The 17,625-nt window shown below is 41.0% G+C and overlaps 1 protein-coding gene across 2 annotated transcripts in view; it reads right to left on the reverse strand.

The window, feature by feature from the left end:
* Positions 1-17,625, reverse strand: part of ttyh2 (tweety family member 2) — a 182,892-nt gene that overhangs the window by 51,185 nt on the left and 114,082 nt on the right. For both annotated transcript variants that reach the window (XM_034193845.1, XM_034193846.1), the window contains exons 5-6: positions 12,118-12,213; positions 1,107-1,179 (exon numbers count right to left, since the gene is read on the reverse strand). In XM_034193845.1, the coding sequence (XP_034049736.1) occupies positions 1,107-1,179; positions 12,118-12,213 (169 nt within the window). The remainder of the gene's footprint in view (positions 1-1,106; positions 1,180-12,117; positions 12,214-17,625) is intronic.

The raw sequence follows: 17,625 nt of genomic DNA on the forward strand, positions 1-17,625 counted from the left end.
TCATTCCTGCCGGCTGTGCAGAACACTTCACTGCACTTGGAAAAGAGTGGACTGTATCATGAGTGTTTTATAGTTGCATTACTGCCACGTATGTAGCCAAAGCTGCTATTTTCTGCCTCTGTGGAAGTGCGCTCTGTTCTCTACTGCATGGTGTGGTGCGGCTCAGACACAGAGTCATTTAACATTATTATTATTATTGTCTTGGTGGATCATTTTCATTGTGTCCAGATGCTGCCGAGTCTGGCTGTGGTAAAGGCTGCTGTGAATGAAGCGCTGTGACTCGAAACTTTTAAACCTCCGGTTGCTCCGAACAGGTCCGCTGATTTGATCAGACCTGATCGATCAGGGCTGATGATCTCACTGACATGCAGCGACAAGGCTTTTATTTTAGAGTCGCAGTGCGTATTGTATTGAGAGAGAGAGAGAGAGAATTCATTTTGTTGGCGATGTCGTGCACCTCATTTTCTCCGATTATCCTTCTTGTGTACTTCCTGTTTTAACTTCCTGTTTGGAGTGACGAAAGTGTGCTTCCAGTTGCGGTCATGGCGGAAACTAAGTTGGATGGACTACGACACTGACGTCACATCCGGCTGTTAACATCCTCGCTTCCGTCAGCGGCTCCGCCGTCGCTGCTCAGTATAATACATAGATAAACTGTGACTTCTAATACTGCAATTTACTCTTTTTGATAAAGATGATAACAGTGTTTGGGGTTTTATTTATTTTATTTTGGTTCAGTTTTTGAGAACTGTCTCCTCCAGACAGATTTAGACAGACGATTCTTTGACCTATAGATCTCCCTACGATAAGCCTGTCGACAAGAAAGTGAAGGAGTGCATGAGCTTTTAGCTTTGTTTTTGAGCTTATCCTGTCAAAACCTGTCTTCAAGAAGTAGGCCTGGCAATAATTCTGACTGGGAAAAGAAAATAATACATTTACAGTCAGTAATGGCAAAAGAGGCTAAACCTGAGAATAATCAAAAATGTGCGTGTCAATTGCACTGAAATCCATTTTTGAAAACTGTGATCCCCATTTTAGCTTAAAAACACGTGATTACTAACTCTCATGCTTGTGTACAGACTGGGAAGAGGTGCACTGCAGCTCACCACAGCAGTGGCCAGGTCAGCGCCCAGAGAGGCCCAGCTCAGGATCAGCGTCAGGACTCCGAACACCATCATCCTGTAGGTTCACAAAGCAAAGCAAGGTCACGGCACAGCTAAGTCAACTGTTGTGTTTGTTTAAACTGAATCCTCAGCAACCAGCTTGAGCTTCATCCAGCCTTCTGTCAGTGTCCACTGACTGTGACGGGTTGTTAGGATGACCAAATTTTTTTTGCCGTTAAAATAAATATGATGAATACTTCACACACACATACACACAAACTGTCCTACTTAAAAAGGCGATGGTTAATTTTGATGCTGGAGCCCAAAATACATGTGATGTTACAGGCAATGATTTTCCACGCTATTAACCTAGAAATAGGTTGTCTCAAAGAATTTTTCTTCCAGGTGTGGTGGGACTCAGCAAAAAAATCGCAAGGCGCACAGAAATACAAAAGCATCAAGTAAAAACACTGTCATGTTCTTTTAAAACAGTTATAGAAATATTTTACTACATTAAAATAAACTGTGTAGGACATGAACTTTGCAAAAACGTCACATCGTGAACGCAGTGCACCGCTGCACTACAAAGTCTAGTTTCATAAATATTTTATCACCTCATTTAAAGTGGCGTTGCTGTGTGATGTAACAATTTTCACTTTTTCTGTCAGGTTTTTTTTTTTTACCTCTATGATTTTTAGAATAGAGCAGTAATCCTGGGCCTCGAAGAATTATGGGACTTCGCATGTTTCACATGAAACCTCAAACACATAAAATTGTGGAAGGTAGATTAAAAAACTTGTTTTGCTCTATACGACCCCCTTCTATCTTATCTGATTCAAATAAATCAGGAACACAACTGGAAGTTGATTTTGTCAGCCCATCTGATTTTTTGTGAAAAGTTAACTTCTCAAATGAATAAACAGTTGAGATCTTGAAGCACATTTTAGCAGCTTTTGTTGCCATCTAGTGGGCAACATGAGTGTTTCAGGGCTTCTGTTATATTTCCTACTTGAAACCCAAAATTCATTAAAAAAGGCATTTATAAATGTCAGAAATACATTTTTTTTTTTTTTTTGGCAGGTAGAGCTTTGAACTCTCAGTATAGTGGCGGTGTCAGAGAGGAGGATGCTGAGAAAACTGTTCAGCATCCCTTTTCTTCCTGTTAAAAGGGAGTTTTTCCTTCCCACTGTCGCCAAGTGCTTGCTCACAGGGGGTCGTTTTGACCATTGGGGTTTTTACGTAATTATTGTATGGCCTTGCCTTACAATATAAAGCGCCTTGGGGCAACTGTTTGTTGTGATTTGGCGCTATATAAATAAAATTGATTGAATTGATTGATTGATTAATTTGCCCATATTATAGCAAAAACTGTTAATTTACCAAAATAATCATACAGTACCTTGTGATAGGATCAGATCAAAACCAACTGTACCTATGATATGAAAAAGTCAATGCTTCCAAAAAATCTAAAATTTAGCTTACTGTTATTCTCTGCATCTCACAATAGGAGTACAATGACGCAAACAAAGCCACTTCTATAAATAAGACTGTGCTTTAAAAACAAAAAAGAGGCCCAAGGGGCAGGAGGGGTGACATCATTTTCAAAAGAATCAAAGGCCAAGTTTATTTTTCAGCACAAAGCCACACAATCAGTCACTACTTTGGGATATCCACTTCATTGGCCTACATTTAATAACAGCCCTCTGGGTGAATAGCTGCTCCCAGCACCCATGAAGGAATCAAAATACTGTTTTCTTTTACAGAGGGTTCCCCTTCCATCATCTCCCACTCTGGATAATCTCACAACATCCGGTCACATCAGCACCATATGGAAGAGTTAATGTGAGTGCATCTGTTTTGCAGGATTTATTGCACTTACTTGTATCTGTGTGTATATATCCTGGTGAAAATGGCACAGAATCAATACCCATTTAGAGAGGGGCACAGCTGATCAATGTTCATTTTTTCTACATAAATAGATATGTGTTTTCGGGGTTGGTATTCACCCTTTCAACACTCTAGAGCTCATAACCTCATCTTGGCTTATTGCTCTGTCAGTTAGCGGATGTAGTTGGCTTATTCATCGTGCTTCATTCATGCAAGAGTTGATGTCATTTTATGTTATATCTTTCTTCAATATCAAAAGAGTTACATTTATCAGGCAACCTCCAGTGCCGAAAAATGAAGCCAATGTGGAAATACTAAAACGTGCATTTCCTTGAATTGGCACTTGAGGCTGTCTCTGAAAACAGACAATTCCAATGTTAAAATGTCGAGTACTATGCCATTTACATCATAAAACACAACACAGTTGTGGTTTCTACAGCTTGTTTCTGTGTGGTTATCTGTACGAACAGACCATCTAATAAGTCTGCACTCCGGTATTTCTGTGTAGTAAAAATTTTGTATTATTTTTTATTAATGGGTATCAACAGCTTGATGACATAGGCGACAGTGAAGGTGTCACGTTATTGAGCAATATGCCAGTCATAACTTTAATGCCCATCCATTATTAATATTACTACTACCCACTCACTCACTCATCTTCAACTGCTTACTCAAATTAAGAGTCATGGGGCATGAGGCGGGGTACACCCTGGACAGGATGCCAGCCTGTTGCAGGGCCACATATAGACAAACAAACACATATACACCAGCACACACGGACAATTGAAAGTTTCCAATCCACATAACCTGCATTTCTTTGGATGTGGAAGGAAGCACATGGAAGGAACCCACGCAAACACGGAGAGATCATGCAAACTCCACACAGAAAGGCCACAGGTGGGAATCGATCCCATGACCTTTTTGCTGTGAGGCAACAGTGCTAACCACTAATTCACCGTGCTGCCCTACTACTAGCCAGCCTGCCAAAATATGTAATAATCAAACACCCAAATCAACTCCCATAGCCTGCTAGCGTTAGCTAACTAAGGCTAAGTACCAGGGGCGATTGAGAAGTTTTGAGACTATCCCAGAAAAAGTAGGGCGTGGTTCTCCATCTTTTGCATTCTGAGGAACCAACAATTCTCAACACTGCATCCAGTGAGTCAAACTTCTCACACTCTTGAGAACTGTTGTTGGTTACCACTAACACAGACTATTTGACCGGGGAGAGAAGGTACGCACACCCGCTAACAAGCCAGTCGCTAACAGAGGTTGTTTGACCGTTTTTTGATAAGCCATAAAAACTAAACTAAATTTGGATGAAGCCAAACAAAGTATTTCTTCTCCTGTTTTTGAAAATGTTCTGTTTTAAATATTTTCCTGTATGCACTCACTCTAAAATAGCACAAATCCTGTTAACAAGAGTTAGACCAGAAATGATCAAGCTGCAATATTTAAAATCAAACATACAGTAGTGTTCAGAATAATAGTAGTGCTATGTGACTAAAAAGATTAATCCAGGTTTTGAGTATATTTCTTATTGTTACATGGGAAACAAGGTACCAGTAGATTAAGTAGATTCTCACAAATCCAACAAGACCAAGCATTCATGATATGCACACTCTTAAGGCTATGAACTGGGCTATTAGTAAAGAAAAGTAGAAAAGGGGGTGTTCACAATAATAGTAGTGTGGCATTCAGTCAGTGAGTTCGTCAATTTTGTGGAACAAACAGGTGTGAATCAGGTGTCCCCTATTTAAGGATGAAGCCAGCATCTGTTGAACATGCTTTTCTCTTTGAAAGCCTGAGGAAAATGGGACGTTCAAGACATTGTTCAGAAGAACAGCGTAGTTTGATTAAAAAGTTGATTGGAGTGGAAAACGTATACGCAGGTGCAAAAGATTATAGGCTGTTCATCTACAATGATCTCCAATGCTTTAAAATAGACAAAAAAAAAAAAAAACAGACGAAAGAAGAAGAAAGAAAATAGAAAACAACCATCAAAATGGATAGAAGAATAACCAGAATGGCAAAGGCTCACCCATTGATCAGCTCCAGGATGATCAAAGACAGTCTGGAGTTACCTGTAAGTGCTGTGACAGTTGGAAGACGCCTGTGTGAAGCTAATTTATTTGCAAGAATCCCCTGCAAAGTCCCTCTGTTAAATAAAAGACATGTGCAGAAGAGGTTACAATTTGCCAAAGAACACATCAACTGGCCTAAAGAGAAATGGAGGAATATTTTGTGGACTGATGAGAGTAAAATTGTTCTTTTTAGGTCCAAGGGCTGCAGACAGTTTGTGAGACGACCCCCAAACTCTGAATTCAAGTCACAGTTCACAGTGAAGACAGTGAAGTATGGTGATACAAGCATCACGATATGGGCATGTTTCTCCTACTATGGTGGTGGGCCTATATATCGCATGCCAGGTATCATGGATCAGTTTGGATATGTCAAAATACTTGAAGGGGTCACGTTGCCTTATGCTGAAGAGGATATGCCCTTGAAATGGGTGTTTCAACAAGACAATGGCCCCAAGCACACTAGTAAATGAGCAAATTCTTGGTTCCCAAACCAACAAAATTAATGCCTCGCAGATGAATGCTTGCTCATGAATGCTTGGTCTTGTTGGATTTGTGAGAATCTACTGAATCTACTGGTACCTTGTTTCCCATGTAACAATAAGAATATATACTCAAAACCTGGATTAATCTTTTTAGTCACATAGCACTACTATTATTCTGAACACTACTGTACATCACAAACCTTTGTGCATGTTGTTCATTCCTAGTGTAATTCTGAGTGCCTTCTGTATATACGGTGCCTGTAATATTAAACACAGTAGCCAGGATTGCAGGTTTTATCCTTTTATCCTTTACCTCTTAACCCAGACCCAGCTCCCTACATTTCTCATTTTCTCTCTTTCCCTTGAAATCTGTCTTTCTCTTTCAGAACACTCAGTGAGCACTGACACATAACGAGGAAAGAGATAAAAAGACCTTTCAGAGATGCAATCTTGATTTGATTTTGAAACGCAGAACAGATGCCAAGGCTGCGAGCGCAGTGCAGCTTGTGCCGCCAACTCTGCCTTTGGTTCAACAAAACCTAAGATAAACATGCACTGAATATGGTCTGCACACAGAGATTTTAAAGAGCAGGCCCGTTAGATAGCCGACATATTCTACTTTAAAAGAAGCAATGAAACAGAGAGAGAGAGAGAGAGAGAGAGAGAGAGAGAGAGAGAGAGAGAGAGAGAGACTCCCTCGGCTCCGGCAGGTTCCATCCAAACCAGGCTGTATTCAGCTTTTTGTTCTGGAAGGCAAAGATGGGAAGTGAGCTGCACCAAATAACAACAAATAAAGTGCAAAGAACAGTGAATAAAACTCTCAGACAGCATGTTAATAAACACACTCGACAAATATGAGGTGACATCACTTTGAATTAAGTTACTGTGGGAAGTAAGACTTATGGAAGGAAGTGCTGAAACACAGTGGTGGGCACAGTTCAGCTCATCAGCTAACAGCTAATTAGTGAAGCTAACTTCTTCCATTAGCCGATTAGCTTTTCTGCAAACTTTGAAAAACATTAGTCGACCAATTAGCTTCTTAATTTTATAGGGCTGTTACACAGAACGCTGTTGTACTACGACTGCTCACAATCCAAAAAAGTGCAAAAATAAGATAAAATGGCTTTAACTCCCCCCCGCCAATAACAGCAGCTGCAGGTTTGTCTCCTCTACCATTTCGCCTCGGCTAGACATGATCGAGCTGTTCAACTTTGAACAAAAACTGAACAAATGTTCATCAGGGCTGCTTTGGTTTCAAATTTTTTACCACGATGGAGGACAATCAAACAAGTTTCAAGCTGTAGTCACTACAAATACCCCATTTAAAGAAGTTTGAACATGACTGAAGCTTTTAAGGGCCCAGTCACACTGCACACGGCGTTAGCTGAACGAAGAGAAAAAAGTCACAAAGTCACAAATCGAAGAGAAAAAGTGGACGAATGAGCCTGGACTTCTCCCATCACCATAAAGCCTGTGAGTACAGAGTGCATAAAAGACCGAAACGAAACCGAAACTAACAAAAGCAAAACAAAGCAAACGGCGACCTTGACGTTTATAAAGAAAATCAAAACGAAGCACCAGCGTGTGATCATCAGCGTGTGGACAGCACAGACTCACTGCAGCACCACTGAATTCAGCTGATGTCAAGTTGTATAAATTGGAATCAGAGTTTCTGAGCAACAACAGCGAAAAAATCCAACCCAACCATGTGTTAAAATCGTTTTTTGTTTTTTCAAGTACAGCATTGCAATTTCTGACACGTCATAAACGCAGCATAAAGAGAAATGCCAGTGCAGTGTGGTCACAGTGGAGTGATGAACGATACACTCTCCCTCGCAGAGGCACTGCAGACTGCGCCTCCGGACACCACTCTCTCCAAAAAACAAAATGTTCCACAGGAAGGAGCTGGTCGTAGGGGTGGCAAACATTGTTCACCTAAATGAGGCAGGTGGAGCAAACCCCCCTCCCCCACCCCAAAAAACAACCCACAAAAAAAACCCCAAAACAAACCATCATACAAAGCAAGTCGAGGATATTTTAGGTGAATCATAAATCCTGGCAATCCTCAGTGTTGATGACCTCTGCCACCGAAAAATCCCAGGGGAATGGCCAATTTCACCCGTATCAGATAGACGGCTACGATCAATAAGTGTGAATGGATGGCTATCTTTCTGGGTAGTTGCTATCCAGTACTCTGGGGTACATCGTAAGCATCAAATAGTGACACCTTACCAACTGAACATCAACACGTCTGTTTTTTTTTCCTTTTTATGCCTTACTTCTCCTCACGTGTGGTCATGCAATGCCACGCTAATCCCCAGTGAGTCTGTTCTGAGCAGAAGAAAGTGTTGGTCGGCTGTAATCCGTGGCTCCACCCTTTTCCACTCCACTGCAAGAGAGCATCAACTCAGAGGGCAGAAACCCCTGACACCAACTCACCCAGTGTTTCTAAAGTGGTTTCAGGGCTGGTTACTGGGGCGAGTTTACCCAAGCTGACTGATTCAGAGAGACGGCGTGTCGCTCCACTGGCTGCACCGAGACCCGAGTGGGTTTCATGCCCTTTGAGAGCACCTTAGATGGGGTAAAAAAAACAGCTTCACAAGTGAATACAGATAAATCCAATTCCTCTTCGAGATATTGTATTTGTCATGGCTTGTGGTGGCTTGGCCCTCAAGGTTGTAGGAGGCATATGCAGACTCACAGACACAGGTGTAGATCAAGAAAAATGGCTTTATCTGATAGGCAGGCAACAGGTTCGGTACACATGGAATCAATCAACGTGGTGAAGGTACAGGCAGGTAGCAAGCTGAGGCAGAGTCCAAAAAACAAGCAAAGTTCCAAATACATGGCGTCAAGGAGTTCACACGGCTAGAGGCAGAGATAAAGTCAAAAAACAAGCAGAGGTCAGGGATAAGATGAGGCGGAGGTTGGTAACACTAGCAAGGTCAGAAATACAACAAGGCACAACTGGACAATGGTGTGAGGCTGGAAAGTGCGAAATGCAACAATCTGGACAGGGACTGTGAGACTGTGAGGGCTTAAATACTAGTGGAAGAATCAGAGTGTGAAATGAGGAACAGGTGTGCAGAGAGTGCTGGAAGGGGGCATGTCCAAGGAAGACAAAGGTAAGTGCAAGAGAGTGCTGTAAGGCAAAAGCAAAGTGAACTGGGGCAAGATAATTAAATGACAGACAAACCAACGGTGCAAAATGTGACAGGCTTGACTAACCATAATAAACGCGAACAAAACAGAGGGGGAGAGACTGAAACTAAGATGGTGAGTCGAGGCGAGTCGAGGAGTGGAAAACCAGTGATGATAACTAAAAAGAGAGGATGTGACACAGGAAACTGAACACACTAAACATGACAAAATAAACTATTGACAGAACAGGAAATAAATGATGAACAAATCAAAACCAGGGACTAGGTAATGCAATGAATGACTAAACCATAAATAAATGATACACAGAATAAAACCGGCAACAGAAGCATTACACAAAGTACAGAAACAAACAGAACCAAACCAAGACTTACATGACAACATATAATAATATGAAAAATAAAACTGTAAAACCCTCAGTGGAAGCCTAGACCAAATAAGGGGAAAACCCAGACATGAACGCCGGGCCGGAGCAGGTCCTGACAGTATTGTAATATGTGCGCTATATAGTGAATCGTGTGAAGCGCACTGAACAACACACGCAGCGCATCTCTGGAGCTTTGTATGGCGCGCCATGAATTATTTAAGTCTGTATATTTTGGTCTCTTCAAAGGGAGCGCTGGAGTAGCTCTGTGTGGCAGAATGACGACTTTTCAACACGCTCCCACATGCATTGCACCAAAAGATTCACTATAAAGTAAGTAAGTAAGCCATACAAAGCTCCAGAGATGCGCTGCGTGTGTTGTTCAGTGCGCTTCACATCACAAGCTGTTTAAAGTGTTAAGTTCCAATAATAATCTTCAGGATGTTATACTGTTCTGAACATGAGGCTTTGCTGCTGTTTACGTGACTTTTCGTGCAGTCTACATGGCAAGCTATCACCATGGTGAGCTCCAGTGGTGCCGGCAGAACTATGTTCGTACACAACACAGTGCTTAATTGCCTCAATCACAGCCACTTTCCCGCGGGAACAACAGCGATGCCTGCTTGCACCTCGCACCGTTTGATCCTTTCACAGTAGATGTCATACCTCATTAATTTGCCTTCCTGCTGTGAATGACAAGTGCAGCAGCAGTCTTCCTCAAGATGCACAGGCGGCTCCAGGTTGGGGAATCAGGGGCCTGTAGGCCCCCCCACACCCCCAGGAATTTCAGGAGACATAGTTTAGTCTTTAAGCAAGTTACCGTATTTCCAGAGTATAAGTTGCACCTGTTAAAAAGGCCTATTAAAGTGGAAAAACCCATATATAAGTCACACCTTTTTCTGTATTATCAGCTCATTAATATGGGATTTGTTGTTTAATTGGAGTTTATTTTGTTTTGTGCTTTAATTCCTGTGAAAGTCCCAGATAAATAGTTACTATAATTATTATCATGAATAGCAAACACATGATTTTTCAGTGTATAAGTCGAAGAGTGCCCCCAAATTAGTATAGAAAAGAGCCACACTCCTGTTGGAGTCGAGCACACGAGCTGAGTTAATACACACTTAAGAGGAATCCTTCAGTACCGACAAAACTGGCCAGCATGGCTGTTTCGTTTTATTTGAAATTTTCACAGAGAAGCGCTGCATTAAAGCGGCGCTGCATTAAAGCGGAGCTGCATTTTGGATTCGAGAGCGCAAACAGCACTGCATTTGGTTGCTTTGCAGGTGGTGATGCTTGCAAAGTTGGTTTTTTAAATATACCTTAAATTTGGTGCAACTTTGTAGCTAAAAATTACTGTTCTGTTTCAGAAGAGCCTGGCTTTCTTTTTCATGCCACCGCTTCACTCTCCGCTCGTTTTGAATTTTACCTGACAGCAGAGGCAGATCACGGGGTGCCTGGCTCATGATGGCAGTTCGGCTCGAAGGTGTTGGACAAAGTAATCCTGCCTGCGCCCTAAAACTGATAATAATCATCTTCCCCTGTTGAACGTCTCTGCTCAAGGGTTAAGAGCAGTCTTTAATATCTTTAATATGATGTGAGTACATGAAATTGTAACTGCTCACTTTTACGCAATACTTTTACTTAAAGTACATTTTATATGATAAATTTACTTTTGATACTTAAGCACAGTAAATGTCAGACAGTCTAAGACTTTTACTCAAGTAATATTTTTAAAGGAGACTTTAAATGTGAAAATTCACATTTACAAAAAATTCTGTCTGCCCAGCACTTAGCAATAATAACATGGGGGTATCTTGTGTGTGTGTGTGTGTGTGTGTGGGGGGGGGGGGGGGGGGGGGGGGAGAGACAGAATAAGTGGGAGTCCATTATGTATGTCACACAAGTCAAAATAAGCCAGTTCATTTTAAGAAGAATTGCATTGTCATATAATTGTGGGAATTTGTGGATGTTAAATGTGCAACAACAACTATATCTGTTTTGAACCAAAATCACTCACAGTCGCAAAACTAACAACAGCAATCAGAGATTTCTGACGTCCGCCAATCCAGATCCGGATCACCTCCATGCTCAAATATCCATCTGTGGTGCAAATTTGGTGAGAATCCATGAAGTAGTTTTGAAGTAATCCTTCAAAGCCTATATAAAGGGAAATCTTGATCCAGAATCCGGATTCTGATCTGGATCACCTCCAAAATTTAATGGAGTCTTCCATGGCCTAATATGCATCTCTGGTGCAAATTTGGTGAGAATCCGTGAAGTAGTTTTGAAGAAATGCTTCAAAGCATATATAAAAGGAAATCTTGATCCAGAATCCAGATTCGGATCTGGATCACCTCCAACACTGAATAGAGTCGCCCATGGCATAATATCTATCTGTGTTGCAAATTTGGTGAGAATCTGTGAAGTAGATTTGACGTAATCCTTCAAAGCATATTTAAAATGAATCTTGCTCCAGGATCCGGAGCACTTCCAAAATTTAGTGGCATCTCCCATGGCCTAATATCGATCTGTGGTGCAAATTTGGTGAGAATCTGTGAAGTAGTTTTGACATAATCCTTCAAAGCCTATGTAAAGTGAAATCTTGATCCAGAATCCGGATTTGGATCCAGATCACCTCCAAAAGTTAATGGAGTCTTCCATGACCTAATATCTATCTGTGGTGACAATCTGTGAATCAGTTTTGACGTAATTAGTAAGTAAGTCCCTTCGGCTGCTCCCTTGTTTGCACTCGGGGTCGCCACAGCAAATCCAAGGTGGATCTGCATGTTGAACTGACACAAGTTTTACGCCGGGTGCCCTTCCTGACGCAACTCCACATTACATGGAGAAATGTGGCAGGGGTGGGATGTGAACCCGGAACCTTCTGAACTGAAACCAAGCGCATTAACCACTTGGCCACCACCCCTGACCTTCCTTGGTGGACGTTAACTAAATAAATGAAATACAAGAGATCGCTGATTATTGCATAAAACAAAAAGTAACTAAAAATCTCAGTGAGGATGTATCAGACTTACGTCGTGAGCAGCCAGCGAGACTGCTTGGCCAGACCCAGACAGGCCAGCAGACAAATGATCAGATCCAGGATGAGGAGCAGGAGGTATGTGAGCCACCTACAGACACAGAAACAACATGAATCCGTTGCTCAACGTTTGTACCGGCAGACCAGCATCACTTTTGTTACATTGTTAAAACACTTTAAATTAAAGATGTAATGTAGGAGTTACACAACGCAGACTGAAGACATAATTATATTGGGGAAAAGGGCAAATGACAGCTTGTCTGTAATTACAATCTGACAAGAACTAAAGTGGAACATGTAGCTAAATACGTGACTTTGACTCAGACGTCTGTTTCAGAAGCAATATCTATGATAACTGCCATTTGGCAGATTTCACATCCTAAGATTTGTGATATTAAACTGATCATTCTGTTAGCCACATGATTGACCATCACATATTTTGACAACACTCTCAACACATTCAAGTGATTTTGGATTAGTAATAGCGGTGAATGCTACCACTGGTGTTAGCATGGACGCTCCTGAGAAAATGCCAAAACCTTTCTTGTGCTTCTCGTTATTAAATTGGTGAAAATCAGGATCACGCTTAAGAAAAATGAATCTCCAGCTACACTCTGTGAATATAGCAATAATGGCAATTAGCGTCAAACGATTAGCATCATGTCTAATCTCACGCTGTATTCTGATGATTTACCATAGACATTCAAGACAGCCTATCAGCGAAGAAAGATGTATCCAAAGCAAACCATGCCCATATACAATTAGGTCCATAAATATATGGACACTGGTCACGGGGTGTTGGATCGCGGCTAGTCTCCCAACGGCCTTAGTTAATGAGAACTCAAAACTTTATTGTTAGACTGAAAGAAGAACATATAAAATAAACTGTGAAGAATTAAAAATCTCTAACTGGAGCTATGGTTAATCTGAAATGCAGTAAAAATAAAAGTAAAATTTTGATGAGTCATAATTTAAAAGAAAATGTGTAGAATCTATATTATGAATAGCCAAGCTAGGTTTAATCAGCTAGCTGACTCGCCTCATCACATCACGTAAACAGCTGAGCCAACTTGTTTTAACATGAGAAAACTCAGACATGTTTCTCGGAAAGGTGACGAGAATAATTTATCTTGAATCGACAGAAACTCAGAAAACACATGTATTACAAGCATAACACTAGCTAGCATAACATAATGCCAACTCCGTGTGTTGTTGTATCCATAGACATTATATATGTAGATGCCTCATGGACTGCTGCTGCCTGTTGGAGCTGACGTATCAGCTGGCCGCCATCTTGGATGGGTCTCTATTGCGCCCCCAGTGCATTTATTTGTACTGAGGAAGATGTATCCCCAATGACAATAATCCGTAACTCCCTGAATTTTTACCCGATTTTCCCACAGTTTGGTTTGTTAGAAACAGCAGAGATTCAGTTACGATACAGGATGCTGTATCACAAAAAAAGACTTGTCTTATGCTCTTTAACAAAGACATAGATAAATGTATAAATTAATTTTATAATTGAGTAAAGAAACAAGTTTGGATTGTTCATTTGAATTTATTTCTCTCTCTCGCTCTCTCACACACACACACACACACATACGGGACATCACTTTAATTTCCTCTGCTTCGCTCACCTGATTTTGTTACAAAGATTAATCAAAAAGACACGCACATCCAAGATGTGTAAAATGGCATAATGGATCACGGTGAAACAAATATTAAAGCAAAAATCCACACAGCCTAAGCGCTCCCATGCTCCCATTTTTTTTTTTTTTTTGTAAGGGAGGATTTTTGCTTTAATATTTGTTACAAAGATGAACATTATTTTGAAGGCCAGGAAAAGAAAGTTCCAGGTCATTCCGGGGTCTTAAACTAACTTGTTAGACTTTCGACTGGGGCTAGAGAGCCAAAAGCCTTGAAAAAGAACTGTGTTGCACAGCTTCTTCCGTGTGCTGCACTCTGTAACTCCACTGGAGTTAATTTCATGATGTGGTACAGCCTTACTTTGTGAATTACAGACACCACTCAATTCCTAAGAATTGTGAAACAAAAGTGCATAAGTGGATGGAATTGCGCATAAATGCACTCTACCTTTTGCCGCATTAACGAAAATTCGCTTGAGTTGCGATACCAGTGGGATGGAAACACAGCTAATGAAGAGAGTACCAGTTCCTGTTGGGAAAACATTACATGTAAGTACCGTTTGTTACTATGACACAATATTACAAATGGTAAAATAACCAAAATTATTGTTCAATCTTATTTACGAAAGGTAATATCATGTAATCCCTGCGACAGACTGGCGTCCTGTCCTGGGTGTAACCCGCCTCACGCCCTATGACTGCTGGGATAGGCTCCAGCCCCCCGCGACCCTTAATTGGACTAAGCGGTAGAAGATGAATGAATGGATGAATGAATGAATATCATGTAATCTGGTTTCTATACTGCGCCGGTTATTGCAACCATAAGCAGCTCAAAATACTGACAAATTTGCTCACTCTCCATTGACTCCGGCTGACTCTGGTGCGAGGTTATTGTGAAGAGACCCATCCAATATGGCGGCAACACTGGATTACGTTGCAGCAAGTTATGAGGCATCTACATATGTAATGTCAATGGTTACATCAACCACATTAGAGAACCAGCCCACTCCTTTTTTTGTGATACTGTCACAAAATGTGTTACATTTTTGTGACCTGGTCAAGTTTCGGTCACTATTTTTTGCCCTAACCCCAACGGCAACCCATGTCACCGTAAATTTTGTGATAGTATCATGAACTACCATATTAAAAATCACTTTTTGTGATGTGACCACATTTTTTGATCAGTGATCAGTTTAACAGACCTATCCTTGGTCCCGGATAGCAACCACCCAGGCAGATACCTGGTCCATTCCCACTGTCCAAATATTGCCATCTATCTGTCACAGCCAAGAGATACGCAAGCATAAACTTGTTTTTTTCAGTTGCTGGGGTCTTCAGAACTGATGCCCTGACAAGTGAACCACGTGACCAAAATGTTGTGGCTGAAGTTCACTCACAGTGCGAGTAGTACACCTTATCTGAGTTTCTCTAAGACGCTATTTGACACAAAGTCATTCAAAGGTACACAATGATCCTCCAGAAACACCTAGTACTAAAGATGTCTAGTCATCGAGTCCTGCAGGTCACTGGCTAGCGTAACGTGTTGCATAGCCGTACAGTAAGATGGAAAGTTCCAAGACCATAAAAGACTGGGCCTCTGTTCACTTGCAAAGACACTGCCATCGCCAGTGGCATGTCTGTTGTGAAAATTAAGTGAAAAGTTGAAGTGAAAGTTAAGAAAGATTATTTCTGTAGGGTTTCCCTTGTTGTCTCAAACATTTGTGTAAACTACTTAAGCCACGGGCAGCTGCACTCTAAACTTTGTCAGCCCTCTGTAGACCCTACTAGCCTGGGGCACTAAGCAGTTGCCTGCTTCACCTGTTGGCAAGCAGCCCCTCTGGCCATCGCCAAACACTTTTCATGACATCATCATTCCATGTGCACTTTCCAGGCGTCTTCTGACCTCAAAGGCTGAGGACCCAGAGATTGAACGCCATTGCTGAGATAAATGAAATCTCTCAACTTTGACACGTTCACTGCATACGAATGTACGTCAGAACAAGAGTCAAAAACTAAACTATAATTTAAAAAAAAAAAAAAGATTCTTCACCCAAGCCAGTGGGGCATTCTCGGCAGTCTGAAAGTAATTTAATGATTTGAATTGAAATTTCGACATCATAAAACAGATGTTTAATATATCATAACTCTGGTTTCTCAATAAAACCTTTTTTCGTCGTGTTCATGCAGGTGGGTTTATTCCTGTGTGGCACCACCCTCGTCAGTGCATCCAAGTGTGAGGAGAGCAGCGGTCAGCGTGTGACCGGACACACACGACCCAAATGGTTAATAATGAATGAGCCTGAATCCATACTGTTCAATATTTTATGTTGTAAAAACCAAGGGACAGTTATATCACCTTTCCAACCTCATCTGTCCATCTTCACTGTATGCCTCATTAAAGTGGCACATTTCCCCCCCCAATTTTCCACTTCCCATTATATTACTTAATGCCCTCAGTGACATCTTTAGCTCCTCACCCTTATCTTTTCCTATTTTCTCCACAGTCATTATGTTCAGTCTTTTGAATATTTCTCATTATTTCATGCCCATCTCTGTCACCATGGCTCTCCAGCATCATTTCCACACTACGTATCTGCTTCTTATGCACTCATCACTCTTTTTATGTTCTCATCTTTTGCTTTGATTTCTCTTTCAACATTTTTTTTCTTCCTCTCCTTGCCATCTCATTGGTATTTCTCCTTCGTGTTATCGCATCTTGTCAGGGTACAGTATTCAAAGCTGGAACACTGACATGTGCAGCGTGGAGGCTCCCGGGTGACAGTCACCGTGTTTGTCGACGTTATCTTAATCTAATTAGAGTCAAATGGAGGACAGAACTGAGAAATGTGGAGGCTTGCGGAGACATGCATGTAAAATAGGAAAGTACATCTCCTCCAGAAAGGACAGCCTTGACTTTGTCTCTTTACTTGACTGACTGATTTGCCTGTTGCTACTTTGGATTTGTGCTCACTTCCTATCTTTATTTTGGCTCTTAAGTCTCTCAGTAATCATGCTTGACTTTGCCTGCCTCCAAGTTTGATACTAGAATCTGTAGGCTGGAATTGTAATGGTATCTCTCCTGCTGTGCCTGAGCATTTCATACTGCGGTTCTAAATAGTATGATTCCAAAATTGCAAAGATTCTACAGTTGCTTCTTGAGCTTTGCATAGTTAAACCTGGTCCATAATGGCTGAAGGAGTGTGGGAATTTTCTGCTATTAAAAACAAACAAACAAAAAAATCATGGACAGCAGCTTAGAGGAGGAAAGCCACCCAACTTACAAAGTGTATTTTTGAAGAGCAAGTGAAAAAGGAAGAAAACCATCACACTACTCACATCCAACACAGCTAATAGTCCATAAATCAGACGTGGGTCCCTTGCATCCCCCACAACTCAACAAAATCAGTTTTTTTCCAAGCCTCTGGATCTAATAAACATAAATTTGAATATTAAGATTGAAAGTATTGGGATGGAATCCATGTTTTGACTACTTAAATGAGGATACCCCAAAATCACAAATTGGCACTTTTTGTAAAACACAAATTTTTATGCCACATTAATTAGCTTATAGTTTAGTCAATAAACTTTGGAATTTATCATGCATACACACACACACACACACACACACACACACACACACACACACACACACACACACACACACACACACACACACAATTCCCCAAAACAAGCTTGTATGGCACTCCCGTCAAAATAAAGACTTTATATTTAAATGTATATACCTAAAATACATATATTGAAAGGAGTGTATTTTTTTTAAACTGTCTTCACTAATGAAATAATAAACTTATAACAGCTGATTTTCCTCATAATGCAAGTAACAGTCCTCATCAGAG

Source organism: Thalassophryne amazonica, chromosome 18 (assembly GCF_902500255.1).
Source record: "Thalassophryne amazonica chromosome 18, fThaAma1.1, whole genome shotgun sequence".
Classification (NCBI taxonomy): Eukaryota; Metazoa; Chordata; class Actinopteri; order Batrachoidiformes; family Batrachoididae; genus Thalassophryne; species Thalassophryne amazonica.